General features: G+C 27.5%; 2 protein-coding genes across 3 annotated transcripts in view; one reads left to right on the forward strand and one right to left on the reverse strand.

Moving 5' to 3' along the window:
• LOC108746563 (kidney mitochondrial carrier protein 1) overlaps nt 1–14,840 on the reverse strand; it is a 20,269-nt gene extending 5,429 nt beyond the window's left edge. The window contains exons 1-8 of one of the 2 annotated variants that reach the window (XR_001939179.1): nt 14,713–14,840; nt 14,538–14,623; nt 14,159–14,306; nt 13,607–13,886; nt 13,314–13,432; nt 11,180–11,240; nt 11,021–11,110; nt 9,431–10,138 (exon numbers count right to left, since the gene is read on the reverse strand). Coding sequence is in view for 1 of the 2 variants with exons in the window: in XM_018483412.1 (XP_018338914.1) it covers nt 10,022–10,138; nt 11,021–11,110; nt 11,180–11,240; nt 13,314–13,432; nt 13,607–13,886; nt 14,159–14,306; nt 14,538–14,610 (888 nt within the window). In the remaining variant the exon portion in view is untranslated. Of the gene's footprint in view, nt 1–9,296; nt 10,139–11,020; nt 11,111–11,179; nt 11,241–13,313; nt 13,433–13,606; nt 13,887–14,158; nt 14,307–14,537; nt 14,624–14,712 lie in introns of those variants that run through there. The other variant, XM_018483412.1, reaches the window with a different exon arrangement.
• On the forward strand, nt 1,525–7,512 carry LOC108746561 (protein FAN-like). The gene is made up of 16 exons (XM_018483408.1): nt 1,525–1,579; nt 2,128–2,361; nt 2,490–2,682; nt 2,771–2,956; nt 3,071–3,142; nt 3,231–3,439; nt 3,525–3,687; nt 4,019–4,173; nt 4,446–4,624; nt 4,898–5,029; nt 5,171–5,377; nt 5,473–5,746; nt 5,899–6,129; nt 6,286–6,374; nt 6,758–7,009; nt 7,343–7,512. Exons 1-16 carry the CDS (start codon nt 1,566–1,568, stop codon nt 7,438–7,440), a joined length of 2,688 nt encoding a protein of 895 aa, XP_018338910.1. The 5' UTR covers nt 1,525–1,565; the 3' UTR covers nt 7,441–7,512.
• Nucleotides 14,841–15,106: the final 266 nt, after the last annotated feature.

Raw genomic sequence — 15,106 nt, forward strand, 5'->3', positions numbered from 1 at the left:
TACCAAAATGATATAAATAAGTAGCTCATAATTACACAAAATATATTGTGTAGACAATAAAAAATATAAAATTTTGGAAATAATAAAAATACATACAGAAAATTATAAACACTAATTAATAAGAAGGAAATATACTTGTATATCATATTTGAATCAATAGAAAATAATTAATAATACATAAAATATGTTATAAATAAAATATGTAATAAATAAAAATGTTAATAATAAAAAAGGTTAATAATATATAGGATAAACATATATTTATTTAAATATTATTTGAACAAATAGTTGAGAAACATTTTTTTAATCTATAAAATATCAAGAATTTACAAAAAAACATAAATTTATAACAAAATTAGTGAATAGAAAGTACATTTGTACACAATAATAAAAATATTTTTGTAGACATATTTTTGTTTTAGAAAGACAGGTTATTTTAAAAGACATTACAAATAATGTTTTACTAAATGTATATGCGCAATTATAACTGTATACTAAAAATATATAATAGGGTGTTAAAAAAAACCATTCAACATTTATATGGTAGAGACTATATACACATATACTAATTGTAAGTAAAAAACCTTTAGTGAATAGGTTGAAATCTCAACTATTTTTGAGATATAAACATTTTTGTATATTAGCATCATGAATGACTTACTATATCTACAGAAGGTATTCCATGTCTTTCCATTTCCGTATACGAGTATGTTTAGCATATAAAGTATGTATCGAAATTGAATGAGGACATACAGAACACAGTTTATAAACACTGAGGTAAACATCGCATGCGACATATAGTAAAAGCCAGTAAGTCAACAAAAATGTTTATATCTCAGAAACGATTGAGCTTCCGACGTATGTTCACTAAGGTTTTTTTTTTCGATACGGTATGTACTATCTATATCATATACAAGCTAAATAGTTTTTTTTTAACACCCTGTATAAAGTTATCACTTCTTTCGTTAATAACTAATATCATTTTATTACTATTCTAAACTGAAAACTGAACACCGCTCTTTCACTTTCTTTAATACGTCTCTTGCATAACTGTGCATAACACTGTTTGTATTTTTCCCTCCAAATAGTTCTATATTTCTATCATAAGTGCTGTGTTCCAAAATTCACTGTCAGTGCTGAAAATGTCTAGTACACAGAACGTATAACTTTTCAGCGCTGGCAGTGAATTTTGGAACACATCCAAGATGCCTACTGTCCATTGGGCATTTAATGACATTTAAAAAAAGAAAGCGCTATAAAGAAATAGAAAAAAGTGCGACAGAAAGTCAGTTACGTGTGATTGCTAAGCTATAGGTTATGTCACGTATATTATAACAAAAATGTACACTAGAGTTATTTAGACGTAATTCCTGAACGCAGCCCAGAGTGAACTGTCATTCATTATTTTCGTTGAAATTGAGTCATATTTTGTTAAGATTGAACCGAGTATTCACATTCACTTATATAATAATAAAAGTTCCCTATTAAGTTTCCTTATTGCTCTTATATCAGCAATTTATTATATATTAATTATTATAATATATGTATTATTTACTTATTCAACGATGGAGAAGGAAAGGTACGCAGAATATTAACAAGTTTTTAATAGATAAAATTATGAGAAAGATGCTCGCGAATTGAAATTTGTATAACTTGTATTTTTGGTATAAAAAAATTGTACCGAGGGAAGATTGCGAGATTATTACTAAGTTAAAAATTTTTATCTTAAGTGTCATCTTTTAGGTTAAAATTTCTGTGAATAAATAATATGAATATAAAGAATAATATATAGAAAGTTAGATAATTGTTTACTTCCCCGACTCAGAAATATTCTAATTCTAATATAAACTTAATATGTAATTTGATAAATGTTTGTTCTTTGATAAACACACACATACTAGTTTTATAAACATTCTAGATTTCTTAGTTTTAAAACATTATTTATACTTATAATATTTGGAATTGAAATGTTTTAAACCTATTAACAAGATACTTAATCAAGTCATTAGTCAATTAGTCTTTTTATAATGTTGAATAACTACTTTAAACCTTTTTATGTAAAATAAAAAAAACAAGTATATTTTTATGAAAATGTAAGAGGCATAAAATTCAAATATTTTTTTACAGGTTTACAATGCTTCTTTTGGAACCAGGAGAAATATTTTTTGAAGATTATAGTGTTCAAATGAAAAAGCTAGACGCTCAATTTTCTAAAGATAAGAAGTGGATGGAGGGAAGATTGAAATTATGCTCAAAATCTTTAGTATTTGTAAATAAAGATATTAATCAGCCATTAATTAAACTTCAACTTAAAGAAACTACATTAATTGAGCAATGTACATTAAGCAATGATATAGTAAGGTAAATATATTTTTAATATAGCTATAAAAAAAATATAACGTGCGCAAATTACTGTTTTTGTCCAATTCTTTTTATATTTTGATATTGTTACAATTGTTTACTCATTTATATGTTCAACTATGTTGCAGTAATATACTATCAATAGAGTGTAAACAACATGTGGAAATGTTGGAGAAAAATATATTAGCACCGTATAGATTTATACATCAGAATACTATATTCCACTTTTGTTTCAATTATGCAAAAGTAGAAGATTGTCTTTCACAGATCCTACAATTGCATAGAGCAGCAAGTTTAGTAACTATAGAACAAAATGCTATGGTAATATTCTTTTATTTACCAGATAATATGTTTTAAAAGAATTGTAATAAACATTAAAATTATTTTAATAATGCTTTTAATTTTTAAGATTATGGCTATTGTACACTCTAGACAATCACGTGTATCATTTGATACGTCATGGCTTGAGGATCTATATGAACAAGTGATTTTGGAAACACAAGCAAATAAAGTTTTACCACTTGTAATAAATCCAGGCAGAGTATTATTGACCAACTCGAGGATCTATTTCCAACCTTATAACAACATGGATCAAGTAATTTAGTTTCTTTCACATTATGCCACAAGCAGAATTTTTTGTTGGAATCTTTTTTTTTATAAACTAAAGAGAAAGTAACTATTGTGCATTATAACACTATTTGATTTTTAGCATCCTGTTCTTAAGATTCAACTGAAAGATATACGAAATATTATAAAAAGAAGATTTTTATTGCGACAAGTGGTAAATATTTTATAATCTGTAATGTTCTACTATATAATTTTAATAGAATTGTATTATAAGAGGAACTATATTAATAATTTATTTGCAGGGTCTGGAAATTAAATGGATAAGACAAACTGATAGCAAAATTAAACATTTATTTTTATCGTTTCAAAATCAAGATGGCAGAGACAAACTATATGAAAATTTACTTAAACAATCGGCGGTTTCTCTTGAGACTGTACCACAAAATCAAATGACAATGAGATGGCAAAATGGATCTTTATCGAATTATGATTACATTTTATATGTAAATAGGTAATTATTAGGACTTTAAAGCTAATTATTGTTGATCCAAATATTATGTGAAGGAATATATTTAAATTATATCACTTTGTTTCAGTTTGGCAGATAGAACATTTCATGATTTGACGCAATATCCAGTGTTGCCTTGGATTATACAAGATTATACTTCTTCAATGTTAAATTTAAATGATATTAATGTTTACAGAGATCTTTCAAAACCTATTGGCGCATTAAATCCTATTCGTCTAGAAAGGCTAAAGGTATGTATGTATGTGTGTGTGTGTGTGTGTGTGTGTGTGTGTGTGTGTGTGTGCGTGCGTGCGTGCGTGCGTGCGTGCGTGTATATATAGATTCCTATTAAATATTTGTAACACAATATACTCACGTACAAAACATTCTAAAATTTGTTTACAATACCTTCAAGCACTCGTCAATTACTTCTTGAATTAATCTATAATTTTCAATAAGTATTATTAATATTTCAATTGAATCAATTTTTCCACACCATTACTTTGTGCATCACTTCTCATCATTTTTTATGAAATACATTAAAAGAACCAATATTTTTTTCATATACCTGTATTATTATAGGAACGATATTCGGAAATGTCTGATCCGAAGTTTTTATATGGTTCTCATTATAGTGCACCAGGTTTTGTACTGTTTTACCTAGTACGGAAATACCCTCAGTATATGCTCTGTCTTCAAAACGGAAGATTTGATCATCCAGATAGAATGTTCAACAGGTATATATCATACTTTTTCATTTAATTTTTTTCGATATTTGTTTGCTTTTAACATTATATTAATAAATTGTAATAGCAACGCACATTTATGCATGAAAAAAAATTGATTATGCTAGAAACACTATAATTTAAGGAAAATGGATTATGTATTTATTTCATAAGAAAAGGCAGAAATAAGAAATATTTGAAATATTGTAAAAGTATATAATTACTCTGTCAAATGTGCAGAAACGATTTTATGTTTCACTTTTACGAACAAAAACACCTAACAGTATAGCTGACGTGTGGAAAAATGTTTTGGTGAACATGTCTGACTTTAAAGAACTGATACCGGAGTTTTATGACACAAACAATGGTGGTGACTTTCTAATAAATAATTATGGTATTGACTTTGGCTATCGACATGATGGTACAAAAATAGGCGATGTACAACTACCTCCTTGGGCAAAAGGTAAGATGAGATGTTTCATTATAATTATCATTAATCACTTATATTATCGATTAATCGCCATTGTTTATATATTTTTCAAAATAGATAAAACATTTTACTCTAAGAAATACTTCATTGATTAACAATGTTCTTGAAATATTTCTTATGGCAAACAGTTACAAAGCAACTATCAATTCTGCATCATATTTATATGTGATCAATTGTATGATTATAATTATGTTATAAATATTTAATATTAAAAATAAAAAATTAATATTAACTGGCATATTCTAGGACCAGCCGATTTTGTACAACAATTGAGAAATGCCTTAGAAAGCGATTACGTTTCTCAAAATCTTCATCATTGGATTGACCTAATTTTTGGATATAAGCAAAGAGGAGTTGAAGCTGATAAGGCTGACAATGGTAATTCAATTTTTTGTATTTTTTTATGGTATATTACAGTAGAAATAAAAGAAATTACAATATTAACTTAAAGTATTGTTAAAATTTATAGAGCATGATTATTTTCAAAATTTCTACAATATATATTTGTTTTCTGTGTAGTATTTTTCCATTTGTGTTATGAAGGAGCAGTAGATTTAGATACTATACGAGATATAAATGACAGACATGGTCTCGAAGTGCAAATAATGGAGTTTGGACAGATACCAAAACAAGTTTTCACTTTACCTCACCCCAAACGTTTGACATTAGCTCCAAATTTATTATACAGTGAAACATTATTGACTTCACCAGACACAATAACTTCAGGTATTATGTCTTACATATTTTTTCCTTAGCTATTCAAATGCGCATTTATACATGGATATAATATAGCATATTAAAAATTATTATTAATTTTTCAGGTAGTGCACATGTAAGCAAAAAATCAATTGATTTTACTGAATTAGTAATGTTTCAAGCACATAAAGACTGTGTCACCAGTATTGTACGAAAAAATAAAACGAGTAATGAAATTATATCAGTAGGACAAGATGGAATGCTTAAACTGTATAACATAAATGAGAAGAAATTGACACGTAGTGTTACCTTGTCCTCGTTGTCACTGTCATCTTGTATCTCATACTGTACGCTATCGCAACGAAACATTCTTGTAGCAGGATCATGGGACAATACTTTGTAATATAACAATGATCAAATTCTATATATAATTATAATATATAAATTTACTTATATATAGATCATATGTAATTTTTTTTTTTTTTTTATAAAATGTCAAATATATATGTCGAAAGTCTTACAAATTTTAATTATATTGTATTTTATTTAAGGATATTTTATGATATCGAATTTGGCAGAGTAATTGATGTTCTACAAGGACATGAAGATGCTGTATCGTGTTTAGCATGGAGTTCTACTCATCAAGTGATTATATCTGGATCGTGGGATTGCACTGCAAAAGTTTGGCATGAGTACACTTCTGGATCAAAAATTAAACCTTTGGAATGCTTTATCGCACAATTAGATCATGATTCCAAAGTAATTTGTATTAATATATCAAGGTTAGATATCACTTGTGTGTAATAATATAATAAGTACGTAACACAAAGATAAGAATTTTACTTCTTAAATAACAAATTAATTTCTGCTAATAATATACACGATATATTACTGTGTTTCATATTTATAAATTGAATTCTTATACTGATTGTGTGTAGAGACGACACTATGTTAGTATCTGGTACAGAAGATGGCGAATTATGTTTATGGAGCATGAACAGTTACAATTTACAATCAACTATTAAAGGTAAATGTATTTTCCCTTATTTTCATGCTTAAAATTACTAAAAACGGCCATGTTAAATAATTTTAATATACACTTGAATAAAAAATTGCAATGAGATATAAGTTTATACAAATCTTTATAAGTCTTTTTATATCTTTTTATATCATTTTCATGTCTATTTAATCGTAGGCTAGAAATGTGTCTAGTATTCCTACGATAGATTTACTAATTTTATAAGAAATCTTTATTTATAAATAATATTTAATGTATTATATATCACTAACGTACAAACATTAATTCTTCTTGCTCTTTTTAGTTATATCTTATCATTAAAAATACTTTTTAATCATAAAATGAAATAATAAGATTCTCTATTACCATTAATATCTGTTTATTGTATAAAGGTCACACATGCAGAGTAAACGCTGTAACCTTCGATAAACAATGCAGTAGCGTCATATCATGTGCAGAAGACAAAGTATTAAATATAATCGATGTCCGAACAAGTACACAGATATATTCAGTCAGTTTAGAAAGCGAACCATTGACATTAACATGGATGGGAATGTTCTTGCTAATAGGCGATAACGATGGAAATCTTAATATCTGGAATCATCAGGAGACTGTATTCATTCCGCAAATACATTGCCACGATGGTAAATTTTTGTTGCTATTATTACTATTACATACTACTATAGTATGACACATATATATATATACACATATTTACATATATTATTAAAATAATTTATAGTAAAATATTTTGATATTTGAATTTATTTTATATTAACTATATCTTCTTTTTATTATAAAGGCTATGTTTAGTTTGGACACTTTTAATGCTTCTATCCTTGTTTTATGTATAATAAATGATAGAGATAGAACGACGATTATAAGCGCTTAAAGTACACGAGTGTCCAAATCAAACGCAGCCACAATGGAATTTACACAATACATTAATTATTGACAATTTATAACATACTTTTCAGGACCGCTTTGCGCCTTGGCTGTAATTGCAGATAGTAATTTGATAATAACAGGTGGAAAAGACAGAAAAGTCATCATATGGAAATGTCATGATCACTGACATAGTATTACAAATAATCACTATCAGTGTATAAGAAAAATTATAGATATGTAAATATATATAGACTTTAAAGAGGCCTAATATATAATATTTTTATTACTTATTATATATAATAGGATATTCTCTAGAACTATATAATATTGGGTGATCCGGAAAGTCCGTGCGGATTTTACAATGAAAAATTGTATATACGATACCTTCGTCAAAAATGAACGAAATTTAAATTTAAAAAAAGGGTTTTAAAGCTTGAAATCTCTACTTTTAAAAGCTTATCACATTTTTTAAGTTTATATGAGTTTGATAATTTTTACATACCAAAAACTACGAGCTGAAAAAGATAAAAAATTTTCTTTTCACTTTGGGGGTCTCTCACGTGCCCAAAAAAAATTTACGAAAATTTTCGACTACCCATCGTGAAAACTTAAAGCTTTCCCTACAAAATCATTTTTTAAAAATGTTCCTATAATTTTTTGTTTCTGAGTTATTCGCGAGTTAAGTAAAGAAGCATTCTGATTTCGATTACTCATAACTCCGATAAAAATCATCATATCGCAATTTAAAAAACAGATTCTTAAAGCTGAAACTTTGCTCTAGCGAATGATATAATCGTAACGAAAATTTCGCAACAAATAAAAAAACTTTTGAAAAATCAATGAAAAAATCCGCACGGACTTTCCGGATCACCCAATATAATGTCACATATTTAAAGTAATCTGAAAAAAAAAGATTTACAAGCATATGATGCACATACAGAAATATTTACAATGTATTCTCTTAAATTCTTTTTTTTTTTTTTAAGTTTGCTCGTATTAGATTTTTAATATCACAAACTTTTAAATTTTTGAAATATGTGCATATTTTACATTTGATAAACAAAAAAGATTCTTTTCTGTAAATTATATAATTTTAAACTTCTGGAATTGTTTTCTCTTTAATGATATATTTGTATTTCTTACATAAATATACACACTTCTTATACATTGAATGTAAAAAAAGTACATACACTGAATGTATCAGGTCTATAATATTCTTTTAATAGAATACCAATTTTTACATTGGTAAAATTTTTATATAAATTATGTATAAATACAAGATGTTTTAGGAGAGGATTCTGTGTGAGACAAACATAAAGGGATGATAGATCTCATTAAAAAAATCAACTTTTATTAAGGAACTTTTGTCCAATACATTTTAAGAAGTTACATGCCTTTGTTCAGACTAGCTCTAAAGACCTAATCGATCATGCGACAACATTGTGCAGGAGTATTGATATCTTTTTACAAAGACAAAATTAAAGGACGTGAACTAGTCAGATATCACGTACAATCAGATATCTAGCTCCTTAAAAATGTGTCGATACAAGTTCCTTAACAAAAGTTAATTTTTTTGAAGAATCTATTATTCCCTGAAATTTGTTCCAATAAATCTAAAATACTGTATACTGTATAATGTATACGTACAGTGATATGTAATGTTACATTCCATTTTCGTTTGCAAAATATTTCTTATCTATGTATGAGTCAGTCTTCCTGTCTTCAAAGATAAATAATTTCATAATTAATAAGCTATTACATCATTGTGTTTAATACAGGATTATGGGCTCTTGAATATTTAATTGCAAATAGGTATCACTTTAAATTAAGAGCATCAAAATTTGTACTGTACACACACATGCGCGCGCGCGCACGCACACACACACACACACACAGATCAATGTATATTTATTTCATATGAAAAGAAATTAAAATAGAAAGTTATATCTGTATACAGACTGTACCGTTTTGTGTAACTACTGTGAAAAAAATTAAGATTTGATTTAAAAAATTGACTTTAATCATTATGAATTATATAATATTATTCATAAAAAATTAATAGCCAAATTTTATACAACTCAACACTATCTTATATTAATTTTACAACAATCTCTTAAAGTGACTAGTGTGTATGCTAGAAATATGACAGTAAATGCTATGTAAAAATACTGAAATACAATTCATTATTATATTCATGTAGATAACAATGACTAGTATTGTACAAAACATTGCGACAAATCAAACACAAACCTCGAACTTTCGTTTCCATATAATATTTTGACATTTTGACTGTTCATTGATTTACATATAAAAACTTTCTATGTGCAGAATCGAATTATGTATAAAAATGATAAAATAATTGAAATACTTACATATAACAGTGTATGATTATGTTATAACTGTAACTGTGTAATAATATATTGAAATATAGGTATAATTTGTAGTCTTTATCAATTAAAATAATTTGTGGAAGCTTGTACTTTGGGAAGCTCTTAAACTTTTCTGGTTACTTTCATTTTTGTATCTATTTCTACAATTATTTTAATGCTGAAAAGTGCTGTGTCTAATTCATTTATGTGCTGCAAGTTTACTTATTTTATATGGCATTTTAAGGTAACCACAATCAATAGTCACTTTCACAATCAAAGAATTATATACAATTGAGATTATCAGATAGTAATGCTAAATTCATAATATAATGGTTTTTATATTTCCAGACCTTATTGTAGTGAGGAATTTAAATATTCAATATAATAGTCGACGATGCATCACAACTGTTTCAATTGTTCATAGGTAATAAAAAATATAATATTCCACGGCCCCATCCTGAACCACGTCGGAATAAAACCTTTGTACAGTGCTAAAACTCCTTCATTTTTAATCGTCTACACAGAAAAAAATTTTTCTTGTAAATAGATATGCTAGACTGTGCGTGCATGCGTGTGAGAGTAATAAATATATAAATTACTACTTAACACAAAAAATAGGAAACACTTTAGAACACGCTTAAAATTGTGCAATCTTCAGTAACTCGGTGAAAAATTATCGCAGATAAAAAATCAAAAAAACATTTAAAAGCTTGAAATCTCTATTTTTAAAATCGGTAATTGATATTTCAATATGAGACTGATTCTTTATGGAGATATACGGACACAAATGGATACCTGTCAAATCTGAAAATTTTTTACAAACTTTACGAAGATCAATGGCGTGAAGTAAAATTCACAAAAATGCAGTTCACTAAGAATGCAGTTTATGGCAGTCGAAAGAGTGAATTTTTACCTTCAATTTGCTTTTTTATTGAGTGCTGTACGATTTTTGGAGTTAAAATGACCACTTTTACTTCAACGTTCAATAACTCGGTGAAGAAACATCGTACAGCACTCAGTAAAAAAACAAATTGAAGGTAAAAGATTCACTCTTTCGACTGCTACAAATCGCATTTTTGTGTGATTTTTACTTCACGCCATAGACCTTTATAAAATTTGTACAAAATTTTCAAATTTGACGGGTCTCCAATTGTGTCCGTATATCTTCATAAAGAATCAGTCAGATTTAAATATCAATTACCGATTTTGAAAGTAGAGATTTTAAGCTTTCAAATGCTTTTTTGATTTTTTGTCTGCGATAATTTTTCACCGAGTTACGGTTTTCTGAATATTGCGCAATTTTGAGCGTATTCTAAAGTGTTTCCTATTTTTTTGTTGAGTAATGTATATATGCACATAAATATAAATATAAAATATTACAGGAATAAAGTTTTATACCTGAACCAAACAATCTATACTGCCATTGTAAACGTATGGTGAAGACTTCTTACTAGCAATATGCACTCTCTTTTGATTCATCAATCGGGTCTAAAGAAAAAGACATCTTGAAACAAAAAATATTTCAATTGTTGTACAAATATATAATAATTTACTTACGCGAATTACGTCTATAGGCGTTGAAGCTACAGCACTTCCCATACTTGCTACAAAACTAGATCTAAAAGATATAATCACATTTAAGTATACATTCACTCTATAATATATTTAAATTATGTTAATTTAATTAAAAGTACTTTCTAATTCTGAAATTTTTATTATTTGTAAAATTGTAATTAGTAACAATATTCTCGATTTATTTTAAGATTTTTAACTGCAATTTTATAAAGCAAAATTAACCCTTATCCAGGCATTATAAAAAATTAAGAATATATAATACCATGTCTGTGCGATGATAGTCAATATTTTAACAGAGCAGAAGTATGTTTCCAAACATGAACAGAAATAAAAACATAGACAAAATAGGATCTTTTTACAGTAGAAAAATTAGGAAGTTATACGATGGATAATTAGTAATCATAGAAATTCTTCCCAAAGCCTAAAATGCATAAATGCTAAAATCAAAAGATGTTTGCAAAGTAGTTTATCATGTATAATCATCTGGACGATTGTCTTAACGATTCTTGAACTAAACACAGAGTGCTGAACACAGCTTCCGTGTCAAGCCTCTCTGGTCATCTCAAAATCCGTCTATCGCATGTGTCCATACGTATGACAATATCAAAGGACCTGGAAATAAAATTTTAATTTTAAGAGTTTTACTCCTTTCCTGCGACAATGTGCGACATATGGAATACTTCAAAAATTGCACAATTGTAGACACTAAAAATGTAATGAAATTGAAGTGTTAGTTCCAAGTAAAATTAACTTCTACATTAAAAGATAAATACTTGATTAATTCAATATCAAAACATCTTGCTAAATATATTGATGCAAACAACTAATAAATTAAGTTATTGCTCCATTTTAAGAGCATTTTAATCACCTCGCTTAATAGATACCGGCAATTTGATTAATAATATATTAAAATTTAATACTTGTATATATTTATATATTCTTAAAAATAACGATAAGTAAATTAAAAAGTATGATGTTTAAATGTGCAAGTTGCAAAAAAAAACAAAAGTATATATGATATATAAAAAACACACCTCTATAAGCTTTATGAGTTATTAACATCCAAGCGATGTGATTAATATAATCCAAAAAAGTTTTAAGTAGTTATTAAAGTATAAAGTGTTAGAATGTAGCTAAACTAAAACGAAATAAATTAGATTTACGTTTGAGATAAATTATTTCTAAAATATTGACAAAAAAATCTACACTTAATAAAAAATACATAATACATACTCTTGCGGAACATGTATTTTAAAATAAAAATTAATTTATATGACAAATTTTGTAATTATCATTACAAGATTTGTCATACAAATCCTAAAAATTTTTGTCTCTTTCCTTATTATTCCCAATACTCTCTTTTTTATATTTTATAAATATCATAATTGATTTTTTAAATATTCAGACTTAATCTCCTACATCGCAAACTGTGTTAAAAAAATGCTCTACATGAATTTAATAAAAATTTTATTCTATTTTAATATGCAATATATTATATTGCACATTAATATTAAATTACTGTTAAATAGCTAAGTAACTAATCAAATTTTTCTATACATATATAATAACAATTCACAATTATTAATCCTGTATCTCAAGTTTCAGATATAAAGTTTCCTATAGATACTATACATTAACAATATTTAAAAAAAAAGTTTCAGCTGTCCGGATAAGGGTTAATTGATCCTAATAATTAATAGTATAATAAATAACATACATATTGATATAAATATAGGTACGATTTAAACATAATGATAATGAATCTTTCATTTCTGTAAATAACTTTTTGTTAAAAAGCATATGTATTACCATAGGCTGCGTTCCACTTAATGCTCACAACACTCATGGAATCATTTCATCTTTGTCAAATGTTAAACAAGGACAAACGATGCTTGTGAACATTGTGAGCGTTAAGTGGAACGTAGCCATAGTTATTATAAATTTGAAAATGGTCCATTACAATCGGAAGACATATTTAAAATATTTTGGGTGCATTCCGATATCCAATGCTGAAACTATACAGTATACGCTACGTGCGCTATAGATTTTCAACACTGGCAGTGAATATTGGAACACATCCTTTATGTTATATTTACATTTAGTAAAAAAAACTTACACAAAATGATTACTAACGCTATTTCCCAATAAATTCATACATTTAATCTTGGTATAGTCATATATAGGTAATTCTACAGCTGCAATAACAGCTGCTCGTTGAGCAGTAGGTCCAACACCCTGCATAAAAAAATTAATCTGTATACATCTTTATGTGATTCCATACATACACACGTGCGTGCGTATGTGTGTGTGTGCGTGTGCGTGGTGTGCGTGTGTGTGTGTGCGCGCGCGCGCGCGCGTGTGTGTGTGCTGCATATATGTATGGTAACATATTGAAATTGATTGTATTACCCTCCAAAGTCCACGAACACCTTCATATCTGTATACATCTTGAAAGCAAGTAAACAGAGATGTATTTCTTTCATTGCCAGTAACTTGCATACGAACTTTTACTACATCAGTAGGATTGGCAATCGCACTGGATACAGCTCCAGCTAATGCTGCACAAACAATATTTATTGTGACTAAATCCCCTGTTGCCCAAGTATCAATTGCAGCTTTTTTGAGTGAATAGTAAGTCCCAAACTTTATAGTTCCATATGTTGCTTGTCGCAAAACTGCAGAACTAATTCTGATAAAACAAATTAACTATTAATTATTTAATTATACTAATAAATTATTTTAAAAAGTGGTAATGTTTAAAATTTTAAAAGTAATTCTAATGATATATATTGATACTAAAATTTTTTAGTTCAAAGATATAAAATATTTTTTTAATATTTCTCTGTTTGAATGAAATATCTTTGTCATATTTCAAACAATATCATTATTAACAATTTTTAATAAAATAAAATTTAATATTAGACAATATATTACTTTTCACAATAAAACACTCTCTCTTACCCAGAATATAAACCTTTCATTCCTTCTTGTTTAGATATTTGCATTAAAGCATCAGTCATGCCAGAATATTTTAAACGTGCAAGCTTTTCATCATACTTCTGGCCTTGTACTTGCAAGCGTGTTTTTGTCGTGTCTAAAGGAAAAGTACCTGGAATAAAAGAAATGTAAATTATTTATTAGTACGGAACATATATGTATTGAAATTGACATGTATTGTATGAAAATAAATACTGCCAGTACTGAAAATCTACAATATACATGATGTGAACTATAGATTTTCAGTACTGGCAGCGCATATCGGAACACAACCTGAGTTATCTAAAATATGATTTCAAACAATAAGATAAGAATATTTTTTAATTATTTTTCATTCACTTACACAACTCTGCAACAATCGAAGCTAAACCTCCGTATACGAAAGGTCTCCAATCCTTCCAATTTTTTTCTCCCATCACCAGTTTTGATCTTATTAGAAGACAAAGACAGCGATATAAATGTGATAAAAAATGTAAATGTTACAGAAAAATAATCGACATAAATGTAAAATGTTTTACTTTTTCCTTTCTTCTCATATATGTCAATATTCAAGTAAATTCCAAATATAATAAAGAGATAACATATTGATACAAATTTCTCTCTCTCGCATATATTTTAGGTTAGTTCCAATATCACATCGGCTGCGTTCGGAAATATCCTGGTGGAAGGGGTAACACGGTGTCACAGTACATATAGTAGCGCAACTCCCTGTCGCCTTTGATGTAAGCGCGGCCAAAATGGAGTGCGCATGCGCGAAATAAGCAAGTTACTTAGGTTATCATGGTTACCATCTAAACTTCTTTCTCTTTTCATCCTTTTTTCATTCTGTCAAAACTCACTAGAGTTATTCGCGTCGCACTCCAACAAATGCTTGGAGTGAATAAGAGCTGTTATAGGAACATATTAGAGCAT

This window comes from Trachymyrmex septentrionalis, unplaced genomic scaffold, assembly GCF_001594115.1.
Source record: "Trachymyrmex septentrionalis isolate Tsep2-gDNA-1 unplaced genomic scaffold, Tsep1.0 scaffold178, whole genome shotgun sequence".
In the NCBI taxonomy this organism is placed as follows: domain Eukaryota; kingdom Metazoa; phylum Arthropoda; class Insecta; order Hymenoptera; family Formicidae; genus Trachymyrmex; species Trachymyrmex septentrionalis.

Excerpts from the sequence above, each read along its gene's own strand:
- LOC108746561 (XM_018483408.1), top strand. Across the intron at positions 3,143-3,230 it reads GATTTTTATTGCGACAAGTG|GGTCTGGAAATTAAATGGAT; the intron begins GTAAATATTTTA and ends ATTTATTTGCAG. Across the intron at positions 6,375-6,757 it reads TTTACAATCAACTATTAAAG|GTCACACATGCAGAGTAAAC; the intron begins GTAAATGTATTT and ends TATTGTATAAAG.